The sequence below is a fragment of the Apiospora hydei genome, assembly GCF_038363865.1.
Source record: "Apiospora hydei strain CBS 114990 chromosome Unknown utg000007l_segment0_segment0, whole genome shotgun sequence".
Lineage (NCBI taxonomy): Eukaryota > Fungi > Ascomycota > Sordariomycetes > Amphisphaeriales > Apiosporaceae > Apiospora > Apiospora hydei.
The window spans coordinates 3,418,583-3,442,532 of record NW_027117366.1 but is presented as its reverse complement, the minus strand read 5'-3'; the positions used below and the strand labels follow the sequence as shown (position 1 = coordinate 3,442,532).

General features: G+C 54.7%; 8 protein-coding genes across 8 annotated transcripts; 4 read left to right on the top strand and 4 right to left on the bottom strand.

Moving 5' to 3' along the window:
• Nucleotides 1-942: 942 nt before the first annotated feature.
• Nucleotides 943-1,943, top strand: PG997_010197 (isoflavone reductase like; the record flags this gene model as incomplete). The annotated part of the gene is made up of 3 exons (XM_066814512.1): nucleotides 943-1,236; nucleotides 1,316-1,736; nucleotides 1,837-1,943. Coding segments are annotated over 3 exons (822 nt in total), but the record flags the coding sequence as incomplete, so codon positions are not given.
• Nucleotides 1,944-2,560: 617 nt separating this feature from the next.
• Nucleotides 2,561-3,715, top strand: PG997_010196 (BNR/Asp-box repeat domain protein; the record flags this gene model as incomplete). The annotated part of the gene is made up of 2 exons (XM_066814511.1): nucleotides 2,561-3,126; nucleotides 3,169-3,715. 2 exons carry the CDS (start codon nucleotides 2,561-2,563, stop codon nucleotides 3,713-3,715), a joined length of 1,113 nt encoding a protein of 370 aa, XP_066666473.1.
• A 687-nt stretch (nucleotides 3,716-4,402) lies between these two features.
• Nucleotides 4,403-6,940, top strand: PG997_010195 (uncharacterized protein; the record flags this gene model as incomplete). The annotated part of the gene is made up of 5 exons (XM_066814510.1): nucleotides 4,403-4,909; nucleotides 4,992-5,309; nucleotides 5,399-5,538; nucleotides 5,683-5,767; nucleotides 5,915-6,940. 5 exons carry the CDS (start codon nucleotides 4,403-4,405, stop codon nucleotides 6,938-6,940), a joined length of 2,076 nt encoding a protein of 691 aa, XP_066666472.1.
• A 1,757-nt stretch (nucleotides 6,941-8,697) lies between these two features.
• On the bottom strand, nucleotides 8,698-9,900 carry PG997_010194 (uncharacterized protein; the record flags this gene model as incomplete). Its single annotated transcript, XM_066814509.1, has 2 exons — nucleotides 8,698-8,942; nucleotides 9,291-9,900. 2 exons carry the CDS (start codon nucleotides 9,898-9,900, stop codon nucleotides 8,698-8,700), a joined length of 855 nt encoding a protein of 284 aa, XP_066666471.1.
• Nucleotides 9,901-13,227: 3,327 nt separating this feature from the next.
• PG997_010193 (uncharacterized protein) lies at nucleotides 13,228-15,287 on the bottom strand (the record flags this gene model as incomplete). The annotated part of the gene is made up of 4 exons (XM_066814508.1): nucleotides 13,228-13,964; nucleotides 14,027-14,117; nucleotides 14,206-15,137; nucleotides 15,206-15,287. 4 exons carry the CDS (start codon nucleotides 15,285-15,287, stop codon nucleotides 13,228-13,230), a joined length of 1,842 nt encoding a protein of 613 aa, XP_066666470.1.
• A 449-nt stretch (nucleotides 15,288-15,736) lies between these two features.
• PG997_010192 (uncharacterized protein) lies at nucleotides 15,737-16,198 on the bottom strand (the record flags this gene model as incomplete). Its single annotated transcript, XM_066814507.1, has 1 exon — nucleotides 15,737-16,198. The coding sequence occupies one exon, from the start codon at nucleotides 16,196-16,198 to the stop codon at nucleotides 15,737-15,739; it is 462 nt and encodes a 153-aa protein (XP_066666469.1).
• Nucleotides 16,199-19,041: 2,843 nt separating this feature from the next.
• PG997_010191 (uncharacterized protein) lies at nucleotides 19,042-19,608 on the top strand (the record flags this gene model as incomplete). Its single annotated transcript, XM_066814506.1, has 1 exon — nucleotides 19,042-19,608. One exon carries the CDS (start codon nucleotides 19,042-19,044, stop codon nucleotides 19,606-19,608), a length of 567 nt encoding a protein of 188 aa, XP_066666468.1.
• An 829-nt stretch (nucleotides 19,609-20,437) lies between these two features.
• On the bottom strand, nucleotides 20,438-22,849 carry PG997_010190 (uncharacterized protein; the record flags this gene model as incomplete). The annotated part of the gene is made up of 4 exons (XM_066814505.1): nucleotides 20,438-21,021; nucleotides 21,852-22,240; nucleotides 22,309-22,477; nucleotides 22,588-22,849. The coding sequence occupies 4 exons, from the start codon at nucleotides 22,847-22,849 to the stop codon at nucleotides 20,438-20,440; spliced, it is 1,404 nt and encodes a 467-aa protein (XP_066666467.1).
• Nucleotides 22,850-23,950: the final 1,101 nt, after the last annotated feature.

The following is a 23,950-nucleotide window of genomic DNA, read 5'->3' as shown; positions in this document are numbered from 1 at the left end:
TGGGGTGTCGAGGTCGCTTTAGGCACCCCCGAGGGATGCATGTTCGAAGAAAACGCTCTTGGTTGGGTTGAGCGCAATCTGAGGAGTGGCCGAAGATGCAAGCTGCAATGGGTGCAATGATGCGCGATGGCAGGGGGTATAACGAAAACGCGTTGTTGACACCAGGTCAGGTGATGGCCATTTAGGCAGCCTACGTCGTAAATGCATTGGGTCGATTAGCCTGCCTCCTTTATTGCATAATTGACTGCCCCTCACTGGAATGCCGCACCGACCGGCTGCCAGCTAGGTCCCGTCGTCTAAGACAAGGCCTAGGACCAGCGGGAAATTCCCCTGAGCCTCATCTTCACTACCTACGAGGTACACTTCATATTGGACGGCATTGGTCGGTTTCAATTGGCATTGGTAAAGGACTACAGGCCAATTGAATCCATATTTTGATTCTCTCAGCCTTTGGAGGCTGTCGAAAGTTTCAGACACTTCGTAAAGGTCCCAGCCATATTACTTCGTAATCTCTCTGGGCTTGGAAGCTGTGTTGCCAGCCGTTTTGATGTCATGCCACATGGGCGGCTCGGCGTTTCGCATGACAGAACATGCGATTTTGGGGCCCCAGGAACCCCCAACGCTAACCTCCACAAGATGCGCCTCTGTACCAAACCGCTGTGGAATATAAAATGTGATACCGTCGCTCTACATACCCCAGAAGGACATGAGCACATGGGCATGGCGATCTTTCCAGTTGCAGTCCATGGGATATGCCATGCTTTCGCTTGGCCACTGGTCCGACTTGGGTCGCCGGAGCCTGGGCAGACCGGGTCTACGAACACCCTGCCTGTGTCTTTGGGTCATTGAAATAGGTGGCGGTGGCCTGTCGTAGAAAGGATGTTTCTATTGCAAATGTAGTTATCTCCAGACTACATTGTTTTTACATTCCAGCAATTAAGTATGTTGGTTCTGATCGCCGGCATCACAGGCACATGCGGCCAGCACCTGGCTAGAGCCGCCATGGCCGCCGACCACCGGGTCCGAGGCCTGACCCACGACTCCGACAGCCTGGAGCCTGGCATCGAGGAAAGGCTCGAGGGGTTCGTCAAGATGACCCACGCATATGATATACAAGCCCTTGTGGAGGCGTGTCAAGATGTGGACGCCGTCATGTGTGCATATAGTTGGGAGCCTCAACTTATCGTCGAAGGCCAGCTCCTTCTACTACGGGCGGCTGAACGAGCTGGCGTCAAGGTAAGCAGACTGACAGATTTTCCGATGGAACATGTCGCTTTCGATGGTACATATACCGACAATGTTTGCTTCTGACCAGATCTTCCATGCTTGCTCGTGGAACTATGACCAACTGGGCGACCATGAGGCCTACGATAGCTACATCATGTTCTGCAACCACGCCCGGATCAGCTCGACCATCCGGCCCATCTACGGCTTCACGGGGCTCACTCCGCAATACACGCTCACGCACCCGTCGGCCGGGATGTCGGAACACGAGAACCTCGCCCTCAATTACTTCGGCAACGGAGACGAACAAGACATAACGGCCGCCGACCTAGCAGCGTACTCGATCGCGGCCATTTCCGACCCGCACGCGGCCGACGGTGGGCTCTACCACGTCATCATCTTCCACGAGCCGGACGCCAACACGTACGAAGAGGTCGTTCGGGGCGTCAAGATCAACTGGAAGCATCATGGCGGCGGCGGTAGTTCCACAGCGCACAACGAACACCACAGCAGTGAGCACAGCGGGAACATGCTCCACAAAACTCGCTCCTCTCCATTGCCGCCGCCGCAAAACAGCAAACACCTGATGGTCAATGACTCTACAGGTGACAGCGATTCGTCGCGCAGCAAGAGCAAAAGCCGGCCGAGTCTTCACTCTCACAAATCGTTTCGAGAATGGCTGCATGTCCATCTCAAAGTCTGATGACGAAAGAGGCCAGGTGTGGGCACTTCTTTTCAGCTCTTGCTGCTGCTGCCCCCACTGTTACCCCAAGAGCACAGCTCCCCCACTTGGCTTGACCCAAGGTTTGCTGTATTTCTTGTTTCAAGTCTGCCTGCTATCGGGTCCCGGCCGGGACGACAGACGATGTCTTCAACATACGATAACGACAGCCTGTTTCCTCGTGTTTTAGTTTGGTTTTGGTAGAATACAGACAAGTTGCCGGAGTAACTATGCCGGACCAGCTGGTATGCGCCATGGCGGGCTCCATTCAATATTATGCGCGTCCTGATGTACAATACTACACAATTAGGTGCCCAACACAATTGATGTCGTTCATCCTCCCGTTTTGTAACACTAGCGGACCCCTGTGTGGAGAAGAAACCCGGGGTGGTCGTCGTCATCGTCAACACATGCTTTAGCTTGACAGCTCCAAACCTAAAACCGGCAAGCTCAGCTCCAAGCTCGCCAACACCTTTTTGACCCCCGAGCCAGCACCCAACCAACGTTCATCTCATGCCAAGGTTGAAGAAGCCAATCTCGACGACACTTCTGCTCCTCTCCCTCCTCTCCGTCTTCTCGCTGCTGATACGCTCGCACTACGCCTCACCTTTCACCATGGGCGGCTTCACGCAAAAGGTCATGGACAAGCTCAACCACATCGGGAACAAGAATGACCCGCCGCCGCCGCCGCCGCCCGACAGCACCCGGCCCCAGGCCGCCGAGCCCTGGCACGTCGGCGGCCACGAGTTCCAGCTGCACCCGGCCGGCACCGGCACCTACCCGCGCCTGGCGCGCATGTCCGACGGCGCCATCCTCTGCGCCGTCACCCGCTTCGAGGGCCCCACGCGCGTCCTGACCATCACCCGCAGCACCGACAACGGCGCCTCCTTCGAGCCCTGGGGCGAGGTCTCCCGCGGCGAGGGCGACTGCGACAACCTGTTCATCAGCGAGATCCCCTCCACCATGGAGAACGGCGGCGAGGGCATCACCGTCCTGGGCGCCTTCCGCAACCACGACATCGGGCCCAACGGGCCCACCCACTTCCGCATCACCGTGTGCCGCTCCATGGACGGCGGGCGCACCTGGCACTTCCTCTCGCAGGCCGTCGAGCAGAGCGCGGCTCAGAGCGGCGGCATGGGCCTCTGGGAGCCCTTCATCCGCGTCTCCCCCGCGACGGCCACGTCCAGCTGACCTACTCGGCCGAGCTGGCCCACGACAACCAGGGAGACCTTCCGCGTCGACTCGCACGACGGCGGCAAGACCTGGTCCGCGCCGCGCTGCTTGCGCTGCCACCCGCCCGAGGAGCGCCTGCGCGACGGCATGCAGGGCATCGTGACGACGCGTGACGCCGCGACGGGCGCCGAGGCGTTGGTTATCGTGTTCGAGACGACGCGCCACGGCACGTTCAGCGTCGAGTACTCGGTCTCGTACGACGATGGCGCGAGCTGGGGCGCGAGAGGTGTCGTCTTCTGTCCGCCTTGGGGACGCAATGCGGGAGCTCCCCAGATTTCCACGTTTGGGCACGGCGGGTTCGCTTGCGTGTACATGACGGACGAGGACGCGGCGGAGGTTGCTTGGCCCCGCCACGCCAGTATCAAGGTCTCGTTCGCGCAGGGATTGCGGGATGGGCGCGTGGAGTGGTCTCGGCCTGTGAATGTGCACCAGGGTCCCAGCTCTTGGCCTGGTGTCTTGCCTATGGGGCCTAGCGAGATGCTGGCTGTTTATGAGCATAGTGGGAAGCCGATTGGACGGATGTTGCATTGGGGTTGATTATGAATCAAAGGGATAACGTCAATGTATAGATAGATGGTCTACAATACAATGAGAATCAGAAATAGTATCTCTACTGACATATCCCATCGAGACTCTCTGGGCTTCAACTCCAAACCTGACTTGAAGCCCCCTTTACTCTCTCTTATGACGTTCTAAAGATACTTGTTTATTCTTCAAGCACGATCAGCCTCTGACTTGGTTAGATATTTTTGAAATCAATTGGAAGACCTGCCATCATGTATCACCCAATATTTGTAGTGCAATGCTACTATACACGATGCTCGTATTTCACTCCTCAACAAAGCCATAATCTGGTAGTATTTTCATTTCGCAACATCTGCGTATATCAGCCACTGACACAGGTCAACGAAATGTAAGCACTGCTGCACCTATGTCTGAACCACAGCCCCGCCCTGCAGTGGCCAATCAACACCTGCATAAGTATGCATAATCTGCATGCACAATTGGACAAGTTACAGCCTTCGGGCGCAGTGGCTCACATGACAATACCACTGCGACGGCACAGCCTGCGGGAGATGGATAAAATGGATGAAATAGATGATAGAAGGGTATGTATGTTTGTATGTAGGTATGTGTATATTAAATAACAGCAAGTCTGGCGTGTTTTTAGAATCGTCTCCCCACGTTCTCTGTTGTCGTCCTTGGGGCACATAGATCGCCAAAATGGCTTCCGCCAGCAGTGTTACAGATACAGGGCTCTCTGTTGTCTTTGATCCCGAAATCGAGCCAATTGTTGATATTGTCTTTGTACACGGGATTCATGGTGACCCGGTTCGAACTTGGACTGCGACTAGGTCGTCCGCTTCTGCCCACCATCAGGCAGATGTCGAAACCATGCCGAAGAGGCAAAGCCTCATTCAGAGACTGATAAGGGGTAAGACCAAGTCGAGCGTATCTGTCGCCGAGAGAAGTTTGAGCTCCCAACGTGCCGGTTCTGAGTTGGCTTCTTCTTGCTATTGGCCGAAGGACCTGCTCCCCGTCGACCTACCAGGAGCTCGAGTCTTGACTTGGGGATATGACGCGATGGTCACCAAAGGCTTCAAGTCTGCAGATCAGTCAAGCCTTTTCGCGCACGCAAACAATTTCATGTTCGCCCTCGCGCGGATGGTGGTGACCTCTCGGCCGATCATCTTCCTCGCACATTCGTTAGGTGGAATTATTGTCAAGGAGGTATGGCGCACAACCTAGCCCTATTCAACCGCCTTTTGAACGCCACTTCCAGTCCAATTCGGTCATTCATTAACCCTTGCAGATGCTTGCACATTGCGACAACTCGGAGAACGAAAGGCATCAGAACATTGTCGCATCAACCGCGGCTATCATGTTCTTTGCAACCCCTCATAGAGGCAGCAAGGACCTTGCCAGTTACGGCGAAGTAGCAAGAAAGGCCGCAAGCATACTGCTAGACGCCAACTCAGCTCTTCTTGACTCATTAGGGTTGAAGACAACAGATCTTGAGCGATCACAGGCAGCTTTCCCGAGACTTTGGCGGAAACACAAGTTTCGAGTCAAGACGTTTCAGGAGGCCACAAGACTTTCCGCAGTCAATATCGGCATCTTGAACGAGAAGGTATGTGGCATGATTGCACTGATTACCTTGCCCTTACTGCCTTTTTGGTGGCCCTGGGTATTGCAATTTGCTAAATGCTTCCTTTACAGGTTGTCCCTGACTATTCCTCTAGGCTGGACGACCCGCTGGAAGAAGCGGAGGTCCTTCCAGGAGACCATAGGGACATTGTTCGAGTCACGTCGAGTTCTGACCCGAAATACAAGGCAATTATTGGCGAGATTCGCTTGTGGTGTGAGCACATATGTACTGAATCCATGAAGCAACGTACATCTCGTCGTGCCGATGGAGACATCGAGTCGACGTCAATGGCCTCACCCCGCCATAGCTCGAAATTTGCCAGCACAGACTGCCATTTGCCTAACCCAGAGCACAGTGGAGAGCTACCGGACTGTACTAGGTATCAGGCGCAGGAGAAGGAGCTCATTTGTCAGCCTGTTCAGGACCCCGCGAACTTGTCCGTTCGAGGTCCAAGCGGGGCGACATACGTTGAGCACCCTACGCTCAGAAGACAAAAGAAAGGTGACACAATTTTTTGAGCATTTACTACAAAATATGTCTATCTTCTCATGGGCAAATGGACACTAAAGCAATCAGATCTTATCCAGTCACTTGCATTCAACCAAATGAGGTTCCGTGAAAATAGTATCAACCAGCCTCAACGGGGCACTTGCACTTGGCTACAAAGCCATCATCATTTCCGATCTTGGTCCGAAGATGAGCAATCGACTGACAATCCTGGAATCCTTTGGATCGGAGGGAAGCCGGGATCTGGAAAATCTACCTTGATCAAAGCAACGGCCCAAGATCCACGTTTCCGAACCCTCACTGTTGCCAGTTACTACTTCAATGCCAGATCCACCAACAAGCTTGACCATAGCGAACTTGGCCTGTATAGGTCTCTGATCCATCAGCTCGTTACAAAGGACACTCCTTACTTTCGGGACCGGTTCTTTGAGACTTGCCTGGGCCGAATCTACAACGGAATCTACAGCACTAAAGAGAGAGAAGACTGGACAGTGGCAACTCTCAAATCAGTACTGGGAAAGCTCTTGAGCGACTCCACAAATTTACGCACGCCATCAATCTTCTTCATCGACGCGTTAGATGAGTGTGATGATCTCCAATCTAGGTCGATCTTGAATCATCTTTACGAATTAGTAGATATGGATGTCCTTCGACTCTGTATTTCAGGCAGATCCTCATCTCGATTGGTTCCCCGGAAATGTTTGCAGATCGTCATGGATGATTACAACAGAGACGACATATTTACATATGTCACGAAAGCTTTCATGGAAAGCAAGATCTCCACTGATTCTCGATCTGTCAAACTGGCGGAGGATATAACTACTAAGTCTCGGGGAGTTTTCCTATGGGCAGTTCTTATCACCAATTTGGCCCTCAACGAATACGAGAGTGGCGAGAACTGGGACTATATCGAGACGCGCCTGTCTGACGTACCACCTGAGCTCAGTGATCTCTACGAAAGATTGCTGGCTAGCATACCTGAGACCGAGGAAGCCTTTGTTGCTTTCCAGTTCTTCGTATGGGTGTTACTGTTGGGACCAAAGGCTGGAGATGCATTGATGTTGTTGCTCATGCCCTATCTACAGCTGTTCTGGCTTGCTAGCTAATACACAATGGGGAAACAGGCAGCCACAGGTGGCTGGTGGCCTGTAGCCACAACAGTTACTAAGCACGCAAAACTTGCGTATGAGGGAATGGCATCACATTTTCCCCTTTCTCCAAGCAAATCGCCCAAGAGCATTGGAAACCAGACCGCACTCCCAGTCGTTCATCGAAAATTACAAGCAACTCGAGAAGAAGAACCGAACGATATCTAGGGGACTTGTGGAGGTGAAGCATGTAGGCGAGATCCAAAGCTTTCATGAAGACGACATCTCAGTCGACGTGGATTCTGCAAAAGGGGTCGCTGGGTCAATGCAATATGACTGTGGCGAGACACGTTGGGTCCAAATAATCCACGGGTCTGTTGCACAGTTTTTCCTACGTGGATGTGGTTTCAAGCTGCTGCTTGCGGCACGCGACAAATATGTTATCGCTCGAGACGGCCTAGGTTCTCCGGCCTCCGGTCTACCATTTGAGCAGCCACTGCCCATCACGCTAGCTCATGGTCACTACAACATTATGGCTACTTGCCTGGCGTATTTGAACATTTCTGAATTGGATGACTATGTGGAAGCTCGAAAGGCGGCGGTTCGACGAGAGGGAAAAAGACCAGAGACGGACAACCGTCCATTAGTACGGCAGTCTTCAAGAGCTGATTCACCAAGGCCGCATTCCCCATACCCGGATCATCACGCACCTTATCGTCCTGTGCGCAAAGGAAATGGTATGAGGGATGTGGGATACATAGCTGCTTTCGGCTCGGCAGGTTCCACCATGTCGAGAACCTTCCGGTCATCCCAATCTAGTGAGTGTTGTTTTACTTCTTCTAATCTTTGTTTCTTTTCTTTTTTCCTGTCTTGAGAAGAGTATCTGGTACTTACACAGACTGAAGGTACTCATAAGAAGGACGTTGGTCTCAGCTTCAATGGCAACATTATTGTCCACGAGCACGCGCGAGGCTATAATAAAAATGAACCTCACCCAACCTACTCAGCTATTAGAATCAAGGAAGACGCGAGATTTTCCAGGATTTCAACGAAATCACTGACACAACTCACAAATCAAGGCTCAACGAACGAGGTCTTGCGTCGCTTCTTGGGGAATGAGACTGCCTTTGCCTCAATACCCAGCAGCCCTTCCCATCGCCCAAGGTCTATCCAGACGTCGAACGCTGGGATTAGTACAAAGCTCAGACTTTACCCTGCCTTGATGTCTTATGCAATAAGAGAACTCTTCGTGCACGCTAGACTGGCGGAGAGGTTGGGTTCCCCACCCCCCGATGCTATTGTGCAGCAGGTGAGGGAGATGTGGGAGAGATACTGGCTATTACGAGAGGATACTGACGTTCCCGATCTGCTCGAGTTCTGTCGAGATATTCGCCTTTATTCTTGGGTCGAGGCTCTTGGGGGTGAGAGAGAGCCAGAAGAGATTGACGACGAGGAGTTGTAGGACATTTGGGCTACTCTCATGAATTGAATCATCTTCCTTGGCTATGATAAATGAGAGAAGTAAACCGGAAGGCAAACATTTTCCTTTTCCAAAGACCTTTGTAACGGACGATCAAAACATATATAGGGCTTGCTACTTCTGTCCAATAAGCAAAAACAAGAGAGACAGACTTCTATTAAGATCATACCGCTAGGACACACCCGAAGGCAACCAGCCACGTTATATTTCATCTCAAGAAGAATATATCCTCCAATGCTCCTGCTTCAACACAGGTAAGTAAGTAGTGAGCTATGCAACATGTTTGTGCTTGTTTCTACAGCAAGTTGAACAAGGCAAAAGCCGCCGCCATGCTAACGGCGACGTTCAGGGTGAACGTGCTCCAGACAGTACTAGCGCCACCCTCCCCGTCGTCTCCGCCACCGCTCTTCATCGTGGCCAAAGATGCGTTGGCGGGACCCATCATCTTGACGCAGGTAAGCGCGGCGTCGCGCCGATCGAGGGCGCTGCCGTTGGTGGGCCAGAAGAGCGTCAAGATGGGCGTGATGCCCACATAGCTGGCTGGGATTCCGTTCGTCTGTTGTTATCCAAACCCCGTCGAAGGGGTCGTCTGAGTCAGTAAAACCTGAAAGATGATAGGATAGATGTTGCCGTTCAAAAAGAGTCTGGGAAGTAGTCTACTTACCCTGTTTACCCATTGGAAAACGGGGGTCAATGAGTCCTCCTTGTTCAGGATGGGCCAACAATTTGAGGACGCGTTGCGCTCTTCAGTGATGGGTTTTGGAGCACCATTCCCAGTGAGTGCTACGTTTCCGAAATGGCGCAATTGGCGAGGTTAGCTTCTGAACTCGTCGTAACTCTCATAAGGGGATACCTAGGTCAAGTTCATGGGTAGCAGGAACCACTTACCGACTGCAGTGATATTACCCCACTCATTCTCCGTCCACCTGGAGCACTCAGGTATGTCGCTTGTCAGCAGATCCTCCTGCAGTCTCCTGCAAGTCTCATTGCTGGCGGCCCCGGGCGCGAAACTCAGCGACAGTGCGCGTTCCCGCAGGGCGTGGACGCAGGGCTCGCCCATGGCGTCGGCGCAGGTTCCCTCGTCGAGCTCGCGCTCGCGGCTGTTGTTGAATTTGAGGAGCGATGCGTTGTAGGGCCCGTTGAAGAAGACGGCGCAGGCGCCCATGCGGCTCAGGCCCTCGAGCCCGGGGGCGGCGCCGAGGTAGAAGGTCTCGCGGAAGACGTCCGGGTTGGGTTTCTGGTCCGCCTTCACGCCCTTGACCCACGTGAGCCGGCCGTCTCGCAGGGGCTCGACCTGCGCCGGCACCGCCGTCAGGCCGACGAAGGCGTGCGTCTCGTCGGCGACGGTGCAGTTGTCGGAGATGGACGAGCCCTTTTCTGGCGGGCAGCCGACGTCGGTGCAGCCGAAGATGGTGTCGCGGCGGATTGTGGATTCGGCTGTGGCCAGTGTCCACAGGGATGCTGTCACTGCCGATGAGAGAATTGTCGTAGTCTTCATTTTGATCGTGATGGATATCAGTTGCTTGATCGATAATCTACATCTACGAAAGTGGGCGAAACCCATCAGCTGCTACATATATATCTGCATAGTCGCCCGCGTGAATTTTGGATTCATTGGTAGTCTGATTGCATGCATGACTGAGTGGCAGATGCACCGCGGAAGGATTCGAATGATGCATTCTTTTCATTGCAGCCTTCCAACAGCCACGACATCAGGCTGACTCTATTGCCTTGGCTTACGCAGGTAGTATTCAATTGACACTGCCTTGTCGGCGACGAACCAGTAACATCGACGGCCGAGGCCTGAATGACGAAGGTCTGCCAACAGCGTAAATTGATAGGCTGATGTAGAGCATGTTCGGTTGGGCGTACCGCCCCTTTGGGTAAGTAATGTGCTGACACTTTCGGGTAACGCTGCCGAAAAAGACCCCATTTGCCTGTTTAGGGGAGCGGCAGATCGTCGCAGCGTAAAAATATGTCTGTACGCACTTAGAGACCAGCCGCAATGCAGTGCAGGCTTCCAGAATATTTATGCCAGCTTGTGGTTCAATCCACCTATTCTCACGGAAAAATCTCCTTAGCCAAAAGATGCAGATGCAGGTGCAGGGCAGATTTCGGTTCATACGCGCTGGAATACGGATTTAGGATGGCAACTCCGGAAATGACAGGAGGCCGGCAGGAGAACCGGGAACCAAAGCGACGAACAGCGAGGGAAGCAGGATTTCTTTTTGGGCGAAATGTCAGGTGGGGTACCCAAGCAAAAAAAAAATGGCGTTTGGCTTCAAGCTTCAATTCATCAACTCCTTCTGAAAAGCACTGGCATAAACCGTCTGGTCGCCCTTTACATACTTATCCAAGTGATGCAAATCAATAGAGCAAGCTGTCAATCCTGCCATCTGGTGTTTTGACCTGGAGCCTTTTTCCTAGAACGATCTGAGATGGGCTGCTAGTTGCGCAAGTCTTGCCATTTCTGGGCCAGGTCTAGCTGGATAGCTCCGAGATTTGAGGGGACAGAGCACAGTTTAGTCGCATGTAAGGGGGCGCACTACGATGCGGCTCTCACTGCTTGGCCCACTTGCGCTCGATGGGACAGACGAGAACCAGAACTTCGGGAACCATTCTAGATGCCGACCAACGGTCGAGTGTACGTTCATTTGCTGTCAAAAGCAACCCTTGCAGTGATCATGCTACCGAAGCACAAGCACATATTTACTGGCCAACGCCTCGGCTCGACCTTCCGCTGTCAAACGTCAATGCGCATTCGTCCGTCGGTAGCTTCGGACACAAGGGTACGAGCGTGCCCTTTTAGCACGTTCAGGGAGTAAGCCAGGCACAAAGCAGGCAACCACTGCCGTCTCCTGTCCCACTGCCAATTTGGATCTCTCGGGTCTTTTGGCACAGCAAACCACAAAACAACAGGCGTTTACCTGTACGACAACCACAAAGAGTCTTCTCGAGCAGCTCCGTCAACCGTATCCTGAAACTGCAGCTCCGCTTATTGACACTTGGGCCAAGACCTCTTTCGCAGACTTGGCAAGCTGGTTGATTCTCCCAGGGTAGCTTGACCCGGGCCCTCGTACGCCCCAAGCACCAAGAAACAAAGCGTTGCGATTGATGGAAGATTGACCCGACAGCATCTTGGCGGCTCTTGGCCCCAATATATCTGGATCTGACCACTGCGCCAGACCCATGAGCCATGCACCGCCGAGAACCACAGTATCGTGGAGTTGCAGGACTCGAAGGCTACGAGGGAGGATACGGAATTCGCCTTTTCAATCACGATGGATACGCCTTTGGCAATGATATATAGCTGCCGTGAATCCTCGCCAGTAACACTTTCAATATGCCCTTCTCTTCACGGCATTTGCTGCATCCTACCTTTGACATTCGTTCTTTAGCAGAGCTATCACATTCATTCATTTCGGCATCAGTACATATAACCAACAACTTTCAAAACACATCCCACAGCAGCGCTGATTCCATTCTTTACCAACCGCCACCATGAAGACCACCACCGCCCTGAGCAGCCTGCTCTTCGCAGCCGCTCCCTCGTCACCGAGGCCCACTACATCTTCAGCCAGCTGATCGTCAACGGCACGCCCCAGGGCCAGGACTACACCTACATCCGCAAGAACAGCAACTCGTACCAGCCCTCCTTCACCAGCGAGGTCGTCAACTCCCCCGACCTGCGCTGCAACAAGGGCGCCAAGGCCGGCTCCGCCCAGACCTACACCGTCAAGGCCGGCGACAAGGTCGGCTTCAAGCTCTGGTTCAACGAGAACATCGAGCACCCCGGCCCTGGCTTCGTCTACATGTCCAAGGCCCCGGGCTCCGTGAACAGCTACGAGGGAGACGGCGACTGGTTCAAGGTCGCCGAATCCGGCCTGTGCGGTGGCGGCAAGGCCAACACCGACGCCGCCTGGTGCACCTGGCAGAAGGACCGCATCGAGTACACCATCCCCAAGACCATCCCGCCGGGTGAGTACCTCGTGCGCGTCGAGCACATCGCCATCCACGAGAGCCACGTCGGCAAGGCGCAGTTCTACATGGAGTGCGCCCAGCTCAAGGTCGAGGGCCCCGGCGGCGGCGTCCCCGGCCCCCTCGTCAAGATCCCCGGCATGTACAAGGCCGCCGACCCGGGTATCGCCTACAACAAGTGGACCCCCAACCCCGCCCCCTTACATCATGCCCGGCCCGGCCGTCTGGACCGACGGTGCTACCAGCACCAAGGGCGAGCTCGGTGCCGCTGATGTGGCCACCGCTGAGGACCTCAGCGCTTGCCCCGCCGTCGCTGCACCCGCTGAGCCTGAGCCTGCTCCCACCGCCCCCGCTGCTGATGAGAACGCCTGCCCCGCCGTAGCCGAGCCTGCTGCTCCTGCTGCCCCTGCTGCCCCTGCCGCTCCCGCTCCTGCCCCTGCTGGTGGTGATTCCGGTGCCAAGGTTTCCCTGTACGGACAGTGCGGTGGCCAGGGCTATAACGGCCCGACTGCTTGTGCTCAAGGTACCTGCAAGGTCAGCAACGACTGGTACAGCCAGTGCGTTTAGAGTCCCTTGGGCGCCAATGTGATAACTATCTTCCCAGCGCTGGGAAAAGTTCGTCGATGCAGCTTAGCACAATCTTGAAGGCGACGGACTTTTGATGATATCCATTATACTACCACCATATATTCTTGCAATTTTAACTTTTTTATTTTTTGAACTCGTTACATTGATGAACCTGAAACGTTGTGAAAGAGATGTCTTGCCGTTTGTCTTCCGTTTAATTGATCCCATATGAAGCGATGCTTTATATGTATAAGTAGGCAGAAGTAAGCACCTAATTTCCTCACTTAGTACACGCCTGACGCGCCAGGCTCTCCTTGGAACAAGTATACCCCGGCCACGGCGCATCCCAAGGCCGATCCTGACGGACATCTGCGTTATGCCACCGCGGCGCCTCGTTCCACTTGAACAGATCCTCCATGGCCGACGCGACTTGTACGAGCTTCGCCTCGCCGTACTGCCGCCCGTAGATCCCCAGCGCGAACGGCGTCGCGAACCCGTCCTGCCCGACGGGGACCGAGGCGATGGGATACCCGGCGTACGACGCCATCGGCGCGCAGGCGCTACTGTAGCCGCCCGCGCGGCCGTTGGGGACCAAGACCCCGTCCAGCTCGATCATCCGGGTGCCGCTTTCGGTCAGGTACACGTGCGCCTGGTCGATGGCCTGGCGCGCCGTGGTCCGGGACCAGCCGAAGGCGGTCCAGAAGGCGCTGTTTAGTGAACCGTTCGTGGCGGCGGCGGCGTCGTAGAAGGATTGGCCGGTGGTTTCGTCTTGCCACCAGGTGTTGTTGCCCAAAGCGCCGGTGCTGGCGTTGTGGGCGGCGTTCCAGGCGGCCATGTCGGCGACGGTTTTGAGGGTGCCATGGCGCGGGTCGTCCTTAGGAAAGGTCCAGTGGCGGAGCCAGTCGGCGTAGCCGGCGGCTAGGAGGGTGGCGAAGGCTATGCTGTGTTGGTAGGGAGGGGGATGGTGGTGTGTTGGCCGGCGCCGTATTCGTTGGCGAGGCCGGTGAAGGGGCTGTTCTGGGTAACGGGTTAGCTTCGTTTATTGTATCTGCGTTTGGAGTGATTGACTGCATTTTTACTTACTGTGATGTTGTAGATTTGGGCACCGGCTTCTTCGAGCTCTTCGATGCGTTGTTCGTAGACTTGTCGGATGCCGGGGCTGTTCATGTGCTGATCGTATGTTGGTGAGCCAGGACACTCGAATTACAATCCGCATCAAATATGCCTTGGCTGATAGGGCCAGAAACAAAGTACTTACGGCGTTTGTCGACCAGTAAGGGTCCCAGGGTATCCCGAACTTCATCCCTCTCAGCGCACTCCTGTTAGTCAGATGCACCGTATAGCCGTCCACCGGATACTTCCCCACCGCCTGAAACGTCAAGTTATCCAACGGATCGGGCCCCCGCATGATATCCAGCATCACCGCCACATCCCGCACCGACCGCGCCAGCGGCCCCGGCGTGTCGTGGTAGTAGCTCCCCGTCACGACCCCGCGCCGCGACAGCAACCCCGGCGTCGCCTTGACCGTGTAGAGCCCCAGCTGCGCGGCCGGGTGCACGAGCGAGCCGTACGTCTCGGTCCCGACCGCGACGGCGGCCTGGTTTATTCGGACGGCGACCACGGACCCGCTGCTCGACCCCGCGGTGCTCTGCGTCAGGTTGTACGGGTTCCGCGTCTGGCCGGTTCGGGATGAGTACCCGCTCGCGTAACTAGTCAGGGCGCGGTGGTCCGCCGCTTCGGACATGGTGGCGTGGCCGAGCAGGACGCCGCCCGCGGCGCGCAGGCGGGCGACGATGGTGGACTCGCCCGCGGTGGAGCGGCCGCCGAGGAGGACGAGGGTGCCTTCGCTGGTGTTGTGGGCGTCGGCGGTGTAGAAGTTGTCTTTGACCAGGAAGGGGATGCCGTGCAGGGGGTGCGGAGGTGGCCGGCGCGGCGCTCGGTGTCTAGGGCGGTGGCGATGGCGAGGGCGTCGGGGTTGGTTTCGCTTATGGAGTGGGTGTAGCTGGTACAATGTCAACGACTGGCTTTTGCTGAGCTCGAACCTTCTGTGGCATATGTACCTATTGGTCTGCTCGATCCGGGCTAGATAGCACTGCACGAGGTCGCGGCTGGTCAGGCTACCCTCGGTCATGAGCTTCTGCAGGCTATCAATGGGAAGATTTTGGATCTCGATCCCTTTGCATTTGGGCACTGGATACGCTCGTCAGTCAGTTATACTACGATGTCTCGTAAGCTCAGCTATGAAAAGCGTCACATACTAGGGAATAAATCGCCGCTGGTAGCCGACGAGGCACCGGCCAAGGCGGCAAAGCCTGCTATACCGGCAGAAAAGAGTCGCATCCTGATAGTCTGGAATGTTATGTAGATCCGGCAAGGAACCGGGGAAGGTGATTTAACATAATCATAGGTACAGCTTAGGGTCACATCCCGGGTCTCTTATATGATCCAACGACAGTGATAATCGGATCTGGCCCGATCCGCAATCAGTATTATCAGCAAAGTTATGGGTCCTTTGCCGGTCTACCTCCGATCCGCGACTGGATCTTGGCGGCGATGGCTCAGGGATTTGGTTAGCCGCTTCATAAGCGACGATGATCCGGTGCGACTGCTGCAATATTATATATATTACCATGACCTGATCATGAGTGACAGAGTGAAAGTATGCCATTGAAATCAGTATATTCTATTCCCATAGATCTAGAGGATGCTCCCTTTTTTGGTGCGCAACTCCGGCGGGGATATTGCTCATATCCCACAAGCAAACATTAATATATTCAGTCACTGTCCTGTCACTTGACCATGACCCAGTGCGCCACACTCCATCCTTCTCCCTTGCGCCCTAACACCACTCCTTCATTAAAATAAACAGACAGACGACCTAACGTGCATGTCTCTAGAAAGAAGGCAAGCAAGGAGGACACGGCCCCGCGTAGTTGACGGGGTAGAAGCCCGGCGTCCAGTGGGCCGTGGCGTCGGTGTAGCGGCACCAGACGCCGCCGGCCATGCAGACGAGGTGGCCGTCCAGCTTGGCGGCGCAGTTGGGCGGGTTGGTCGGGCACGGCAGCTCCTCCGCGGGGGTAGTCGCGGTGGGGGTAGTGGAAGTGGAAGTGGAAGTGGAAGTGCTCGCGGGGAGCTCCGCCGTCGTGGACAGGGTGACGGTGGAGGGGGCGTCTTGCCGGGCGTAGTTGTTGGGGGAGACCCAGGACGACCGCGGCGGCGGGGAGGAGCGTGAGGAGGAAGGAGGTCTTCATGTTGGCCTTGGCTGTGAGGTGATAGGTTGGAGATTTGTATTAGGAGAAGAAATTGGTGCTATTGTGGGATAGAGGATGAGAGACAAGCTGTCTGTGTTCATAGAAAGGGAGAACGAGTACGGGCTTTTTGGCTTTTATATTGGAGTCATGGTCAACCTCCGTTTGCATGCTTGCTGAGGGGAAGCAAGGAGGGCGGGACCGAAATGAGTAATTTTCCCATGCACAGCCCTACCCAACATGACCGCCCTCCGGAGTACGGACAAACAAAAACGATATCCAGTTTGTCAGCCCATACGAATGCGACAAAACGGAGCGGTCGACAGAAAGCCTAATGCAAGAGCGATAATACGAGATCGTCTAGCCCGGATGGTGCCGGGTCTTACGACGGCCGTTTACTGGTGGTCGCTGCGAGAACCCGTTGGAAAGAAGTGGGCTTTGGTCTTTTTTTGCTTAGTGGAGCAGATACGAGAAATCGCCCGGTGCCGAAAGTCCGGGGCCCTGCGATTGGGTGATCAAGATCGGCAGTCGTGGCTGGAGCTATAGGTGCCGGCCGATAAGATCTAAGCTTAGTAAGGCGAATCGTATCTATCTTTGCTGAATACGCGTGTTTTGTTTCCTCCCTATGTTTTGTTCAGAAGGAAGGATTCGAGGGGCCTGGATGCTGCGGGCTTATGCGTGCATGCATGCATGCATCGTCAGCTCTTTTCAGCTCCAGGCAGCCGGCGGCCAATCACCGTGCTCACGATAGCTGTGTAACGTCGGGCACGAATGAGTACCTTGCATATCTCTTGTTTGCTGGCCCCTCGTGCTCGGACTAATTCTCTGTAGGACCAAGCAAAAGCCTAGCTTCCTCTATTCCCCGCGGACAAGAAGAGCCAAGTACCGTTTGCTTATGGGCTTGAGCCACTTTCTCATAGCCGAACCGACCGTGAGCAGTGGACTGCGCAGTTATCAGGGAATCGAGGCTTGAGAACATACCCTCCAAATATATCAGATGGAAGCTATACTCGGATATCCCTTTCCTAACCCACGCAGCGCTACACTGCCTAACGCACACAAGATAGTTGGGGGAAGTTATAACCACCACAAATAGTTGTCATCCTGTGCGATGGTATACCTCCTAGCACTTTGGAATATGTAGATACAAACCAGTTAACTGCTCTCAGTACCCAGTTCGAACAAAGCGATATTGTCCCTGGAACCCAATCTCGTGTGCAGCTCACCACGGCAAAGCCTCCAATCCAAAACGAGTCGATAGCATATCGCTACCTCCTTCGAGGCATCAGAGTTTGAAGCTCCCATGGAGGACAATAAGGCGGGGGATAAGCTGTGGTATCGCCTCTTTTCAGACCGTCCTCCGTAAGCAATGCAGCCCTGTGAACCAAAGACAAGTACGAATATAGGAAGCGAGGAAGTCCTCGCTTCTGGTTGCAGACGCAACGGTGCGACCATTGGACCAACCAACGTATGATAGGGTATCAATGCATACCCGTGTCGTGAGTAGCGCCGTTGCCGATGGATCCCCAATGATGGAACGACTGCTGTTGACCATCTGTCTGGCCTCCCAGCCTCGCTTTAGCCACGAGCAAGGAGGACAGCTCTTCGAGCGGCGCTCACCGTGCCGAAGTGGATGTCTTGGTACTCCCCCTCGGCATCTGCAACTAAGAGAAGTAAGCACCAAGCTTCTTGCACGACAGATGGAAATGTTTCAGGGCAGGGGGTTGAACTTGGCAGTAAAGAAATATATGCCATGTGGGAAGAGGAAGAGTGTGGAGGGTCAACTGTCGTTGTTCGGCAGATACCGGTACTCCACTGAAAGTTGATCCGGTACTTCGGAGTTGGCGGTTCTTTTCCCAACCCCGAAGGCAGCGCAAATGCTTTGTACGAAAGCAGGGAAGTTCAATCAATGCGGATATGGGGTTTCTCTGGGAAAAATCCATTCTCTCCATGCAGTGCTTGCGCGATACCCTAAGAGGAATGCATGCATTTTCATCCAAAAAGGTCCTGCCCAGCCTCCTGCCCTCTTCACTTATGGAAGTGCCCCCTCCATGTGGTGTGGCCCGGTAGTTTGCGAGACCAAGTCGTGATGGTGATGCGAGTTAGTAGGGACACTTACATCATCGTTGTGGATGTTTTGGTCCGGCCCGTCGGAGAGGCTTGCAGCTAGTCCCCTCCAGGGGGGGGTTAACCCCTGCTAAGCTGGCCAAATGCAGGGAAGAGCTTGGCTAGACTCGCATTGGGGGCTGCGCCAGCGCCTGCAACGTCCTTGATTTAGAGTCACAGTAACGTGAAAAGGGTAACAAGCCTGCAAGCCTCTCCAAGTCCAGGGCCTGCTCTGCCCAGCCTCCTGCAGCCTCCTGCAGCGAATCGACGAGAAACCTGGCGACTTGACGCGAAGGACTCGTCATGCCATGCACGCCATCTTGAGAGCCCGCATTAGGTTGTCTTTTCCAGTGCATCCGGGAAAAGGTAGATAAATCTCGATAGAGCCCGCGTCCGTTACTTGTAGTTCGAATTGGCTTGTTCGGTTTCCCCTGTTGGTCGGCTTTTTTTAAAAAAGGCAATTCAAAGTCAATTGAACGTCGCCCGCGAATCACGATACCCCTACCAACCCAATTCGCCGGTAGCGTCAAAGCAAAAGCCATCTTGCGACCGCCGTCCGATTCTTCCCTTCAATTCCCAGCCAATCCCAGCGATCCAGATTTCTCAAAAAGGAAGGAACCGCAACGCCCGTTCAGGTTCTCATCGACCCCGCGGCAACGCCAGCCTTGGGTAGCTGTGCTACAGACCTAGAAAAGAGAGACAGACATAAAAAGAAAAGAAAAGACCAGAACCGGAAAACGATGGCCCCTTTAACCAACCCGCTGCCGGCGCTCACGCCAACGCGGACCTTCCCGTCCCTCCTGACTCGCGCCCTGCACCCGCGCCAAGCCACCACCACCATCGTCTCTGGCGTCGACATCGAAACCGTCGAGCACCACGACAACAACCTGTCCGGCGGTGCCATCGCCGGCATCGTCATCGGCTCTATTGTCGGGTTTCTGCTGCTGCTCTGGCTCATCCGCTCGTGCATGAACCTCGGCAAGCCGGGCATCTGGGGCAGCACCTTCGGCGCCAAGGACGACCCGCCGCGCCGGAGCAGCACCCATACCTACCCGTACCGGCAGGAGACGCATCGCTCCCGGTCGCGGCACCATCACCACCATAGCCATGGTCGCAGCCCTCGTCGCAAGTCGGTCGAGATCCGTCAGGTTTCGACGGTGCGGCCGGCTTCTGGCTACTACGAGACGACTCGCGCTGGGAGCCGGGGTCGTAGTCCCGCCGCGCCGCCGATGGCGTACTACCCTCCCCAAGATGCGCGCCATGTGAGGAGAGAGTCGCGACGGGCGTCGAGGGGCGGATACTATTAAACAGATGTGGATGGCGAGACGAGAAGTCGATGCGACTAAGCGACCATGTGTAAATGACGCAGCATGAATGCACGGAGTTTTGAATGGGAACGGACACGATATAACGATATACTGCAAAATCGGGGTACTTTAATATTTAGGGCGTTAATTGGAAATGATCAAGATTACTACAACTGCTGATTAAGACGCATCCTTCCAAGGGATATTGAAGTGAAATGAAAATTATGTAATGACGCCTCCTGCCTCATTGGCGGAGCACCGAATAGAGAACATGGATCGCATAACAGAGCGAGCCCAATTAGAACCAACCACCAGCCAATGTCCTCCCCGTGACTGATCGACGGGCTGGCCAATGAATTCCAGCAGTCAAGATGTTGCTTCTTGGTGAAGGATGAAGAAACGTATGTGTCTACTGAACCGAAGGAAATAACAGCACGGTGAAACAGGCACACCTACCGCGCCGACGATTGATAGCCCGGCAGCTCGTCGTTATGAGGGTGGTGATGATAGGGGGCACCCGCCACAAGCGATTCCCCATCAATGGACGCCGCCGTCCCTGCTCCTCCCGCCCCACCATTCTGGCCCGCCGCCTTCGCTTTGCCACTCCCGATCCCTCCTTCGCGGCTGTTGTTACTACTATCCCCTGCCCTGGCTCCTGCTGCTGATCCGCCCGCTCCGGCCATTTCAGCACCACTCGGGCCTCCCGCCCTCTCCGTCTCGGCCGCCCCGGATCCAGCCCCGGCCTGAGGTCCGGCCGTAGTTCCTGTCCCAGGCCTAGCTAGACGCCGCCCCTTTCGCCCCCGCTGCTGTCGTCTCCGGACGAGAAACATCACCAACCCGGCCACGAGCGCCACGATGACGAACGCCGCCACACCGATCCCGGCGATTTGGCCCCCGTGAGGTTCTGTTTGCCCCCCGCACTATCAGTATGCTGGTCATCCCCCGACCCCGACCCCGCCGACGACGAAGGCCCCGTCGGCGGCGCCGCCGTCACGGCCGGCGACGGATCGAGCGTCGTGTCGCGGATGCGGTACAAGCTGAGGCGCCAGTCGCCGCCGCACATCTCGCTGGCGTTGGCGGGGCAAGGCCGGTCGCACTCGGCGTCGGACGCGGCCTTTTGGAAGGAGGCCGGGTCGCCGGCGCCGCAGTAGCACTCGGCGCCGTACTCGAGGCCGAAGAGGGTGGCGCGGTACTCGGGCGCGTTGCAGAGGGCGTGGCACACGGTCGCGCGGTTGGTGGGCATGCGCTGGTACGCGGTGGTGGGCAGGGTGCGGTTGGGGGATTGGTCGACGTAGCAGCCGAGGAGGGTGTAGGGGTCGCCCATTTTCGTCGTCGTAGGTACTGCACTGAGGTCTGGCGGTGTGGATCTTGTATTGGATTGTTCGAGTTGAACTGTATGGTTGTGGGCAATAGCTATTAGAGTAGTAGTTAGAGTAGTAGTGAGGTGGGAAGCCAAGTTAGCAGAAGCAAAGAAAGGAGAAGCGGACAAGTTGTGAGCGAGTGACGGATGGGAAGGCCCCAGAGAGCTGAGCAAGAGGAAGAAACTGGAAAGAAGATTTCAGAGCGGGACGACAGAGATGGGAGCGCGGGAAGGAGAAAAGTGATTCACTCTTAACGGACGTTGTTCGCGAGAAATTGCCTGCGTCACTCCCAGGTAATTGCCGAAGTGCACAGTGATACATGATTGCCGTTGCGTGTTACCAGTGATTTCCCTCAGTGTATCCGTATGGCAAGCGCCAAAAATTTCCCTTGCATTTCTGATGTGTTTGCTGCCGACGGAGTCACGAGAGGAACGTCAGGGTCCCGAAAGGCGCGGCCCTTGTGCAACCCCCTAATTTCCGGGAGCATGTGAAGGACACGCCACCGCCAAAGTGGAGGAGACGTCGACTTTGGATGTCACTGCCGACTGGCGGGGGCAGGGAAGTGGTGGCAGTAGATGCAATTCACGCATTGGAAATGCTGAGCTATTTTCAATGCCGACAATATAGGAGGTAAGCTTTTTAATCATTGCATAACATGGTAAAGAAGAAATTACAGTATTGGGTACCCAGAGCTAGTCATCGCCCTCTTCTCAAATCCGAAACTGCGAGGATCAGGCCAGCTCTACGGGCGACGCCTTCGTCTCCTGTGGCGGAGCTGACTCGGCAGCATCCATCGTGATGTGATCCCCCGCTTCCGCAAGCAATGCCCTCCCTCCGGCCTCCAAAATCTCACCACCTCCAACTTGACAGGAATAGACCTACCACCGGCTTCGCGAATATGTGTGTCGCCAAGTCGAGCCCCCGTCGGTTTAATCACTCCATGAACGATCTCCTTGGGGTCATCCCTTCCCGAATTGTGGCTTTCCCTTCTGAGGCCTCGCAATTTACAACGATAGTACGCAGCCAGCCAGACCAAGGCCGCTATGATGACAAGGGCTCCAATCCCAACGCCGATGCCCACGGATGCGGTTGTGGATAGTCCGCTTTGAGAGGCCTCGAGCCCATTGATGCCATTGGTCCCATTGCAAAATAGCACGCCGATCTTTCCAGTATCTCGCATCTTTACGAGGGATGAGCAGTCGAAGTCTGCATTCCAGGGCTCTATCCTGGCCTCGGCGACGGTTGAAAGGTGCGGGAAAAGAGGAAAAGTACTGTTATCTCGAGTCAGTCAATCAGAACATCTTGATCATTGAGCAGTGCGTGTTTTCTGCTAACTTACTTATTCATGCGACCGTTGACGTAGATGTAGTCAGCCGCCGTCAACCGCGAGAAGTCGCCGGGTACCGTCGAGTCTGGGTTATCCATGACATAGAGCCTTTTCACGTCCGTCAGGCCATTGAAGGATATTTCGGAAAGGCCGCTGTTCTTTGTGATATTCAGATCCCCGCCTACCATACTTAGCCCATTTATTGATAAGCTTCCGTTGATATGAACTGCCGATTGCTGCTGGCTGCTCGAATGCCGAGGCCCTATCACAAGCGACTCTCGGATAACTAACTCCTGGTATGATTCGGTCCTGGTATCCAAACTCGAAAAAGCCCGTTGGCGATACTCCCATTGCCGGCGTACACATTGCCTGTGGTGCTTTTCAATGCCTTGAAGTTACTGAGAAACGCACCTCTGGAGTACTCCACCTTGAGATCGGAAACTGTCTCGAGTCTGTTGGCAAATATTGCAGCATCGACAACATCAACTGATCCAGCGACCGTAAGGTTTGGAAACGCCATGGTACCTGTGTCATGAAGAAAGAGCTGAGCCATTGAGGAACAGTCAAACAACTGCCAGTCAAGTCGTGGGGCTGCCGTGATGCTGATGTTACCATTTTCGGCTAAAAGTAAGAATAGTCGCTCGACCGAACTATATGAACTTCTGTTAGGCCTGGCGCTTCAATGATGTTCAACCGCGTGAGTTTAATAAACTCCGGAAAGTAGATATTCTTTAAGTCGCGGTTGCAAATGAAATTTATGTTGTAGCCAGAGGAAATGTTCGTGAAGTTCAGGGAGCCCTTTGCACCCTGGATCAAGAGGTCATCCCCAATTTGAAGTCCATGCAAAGCGCCATTGTCAATATCGGCCTGTGAAGTGATGACGGCTTTATATTTGCTCCATCCGGAACGGTCAGTTTCATTGCACGCTTCGTATACCAGTCAGAATTCAACGTTGTATCAAGTCAGGTCGGAATGTGAGCGTACGCATTGTGTGATATGCCTTAGCAGTATGCTGCTTTTCCAGCGGCTCTGTGTTTCGACAGGGATTGACGGGAGAGATGTGCGGCGGGACATGAGGTCTGAGGCCAGTCAAGGACATGGGGTGCAAGGGCATTCATTTAATACGCCGCATCTGCAGCCTGATATCTACGGGATTCGAGAGATAGGGTGTCATGTCTTACAGCATCAGGCTGCTAGCTTTGGTTAAGTAACTCCAAGCTGTCCGGGTAGACACTGGAGTAGACATTTTGCCCCCCCATGGCTTTGCTTACCGGATAATAATACCATTGCACCGTCACAGATTTTGGGGGACCAAAAGAACCAATGAGGCGCCATGCAAACATGAAAGAGGGTGTATTACAACCTGAATATTTTCAAGCAAATGAGGCAAGCGACTCTTGGCCCGAGGCGGGAATTGTGATTGAAATACGGGCATACGATGAACCACGATATGGCCAAGGGGCTATCTGTCTGTATGCATACGCAGAAAGACCCAATAACATGGTGATATCCCATAGCCTTACGGCGAAGACGATTACTTCTCTGCGGTGGCCCCCAAGATCGGCATAAGAACATGCACGCCATTCTCGGCACTTGTGAACCATCGCCTTCCCACATGTTCTTGCGAATTAAGTGGTAACTGTCGCATCGGTTA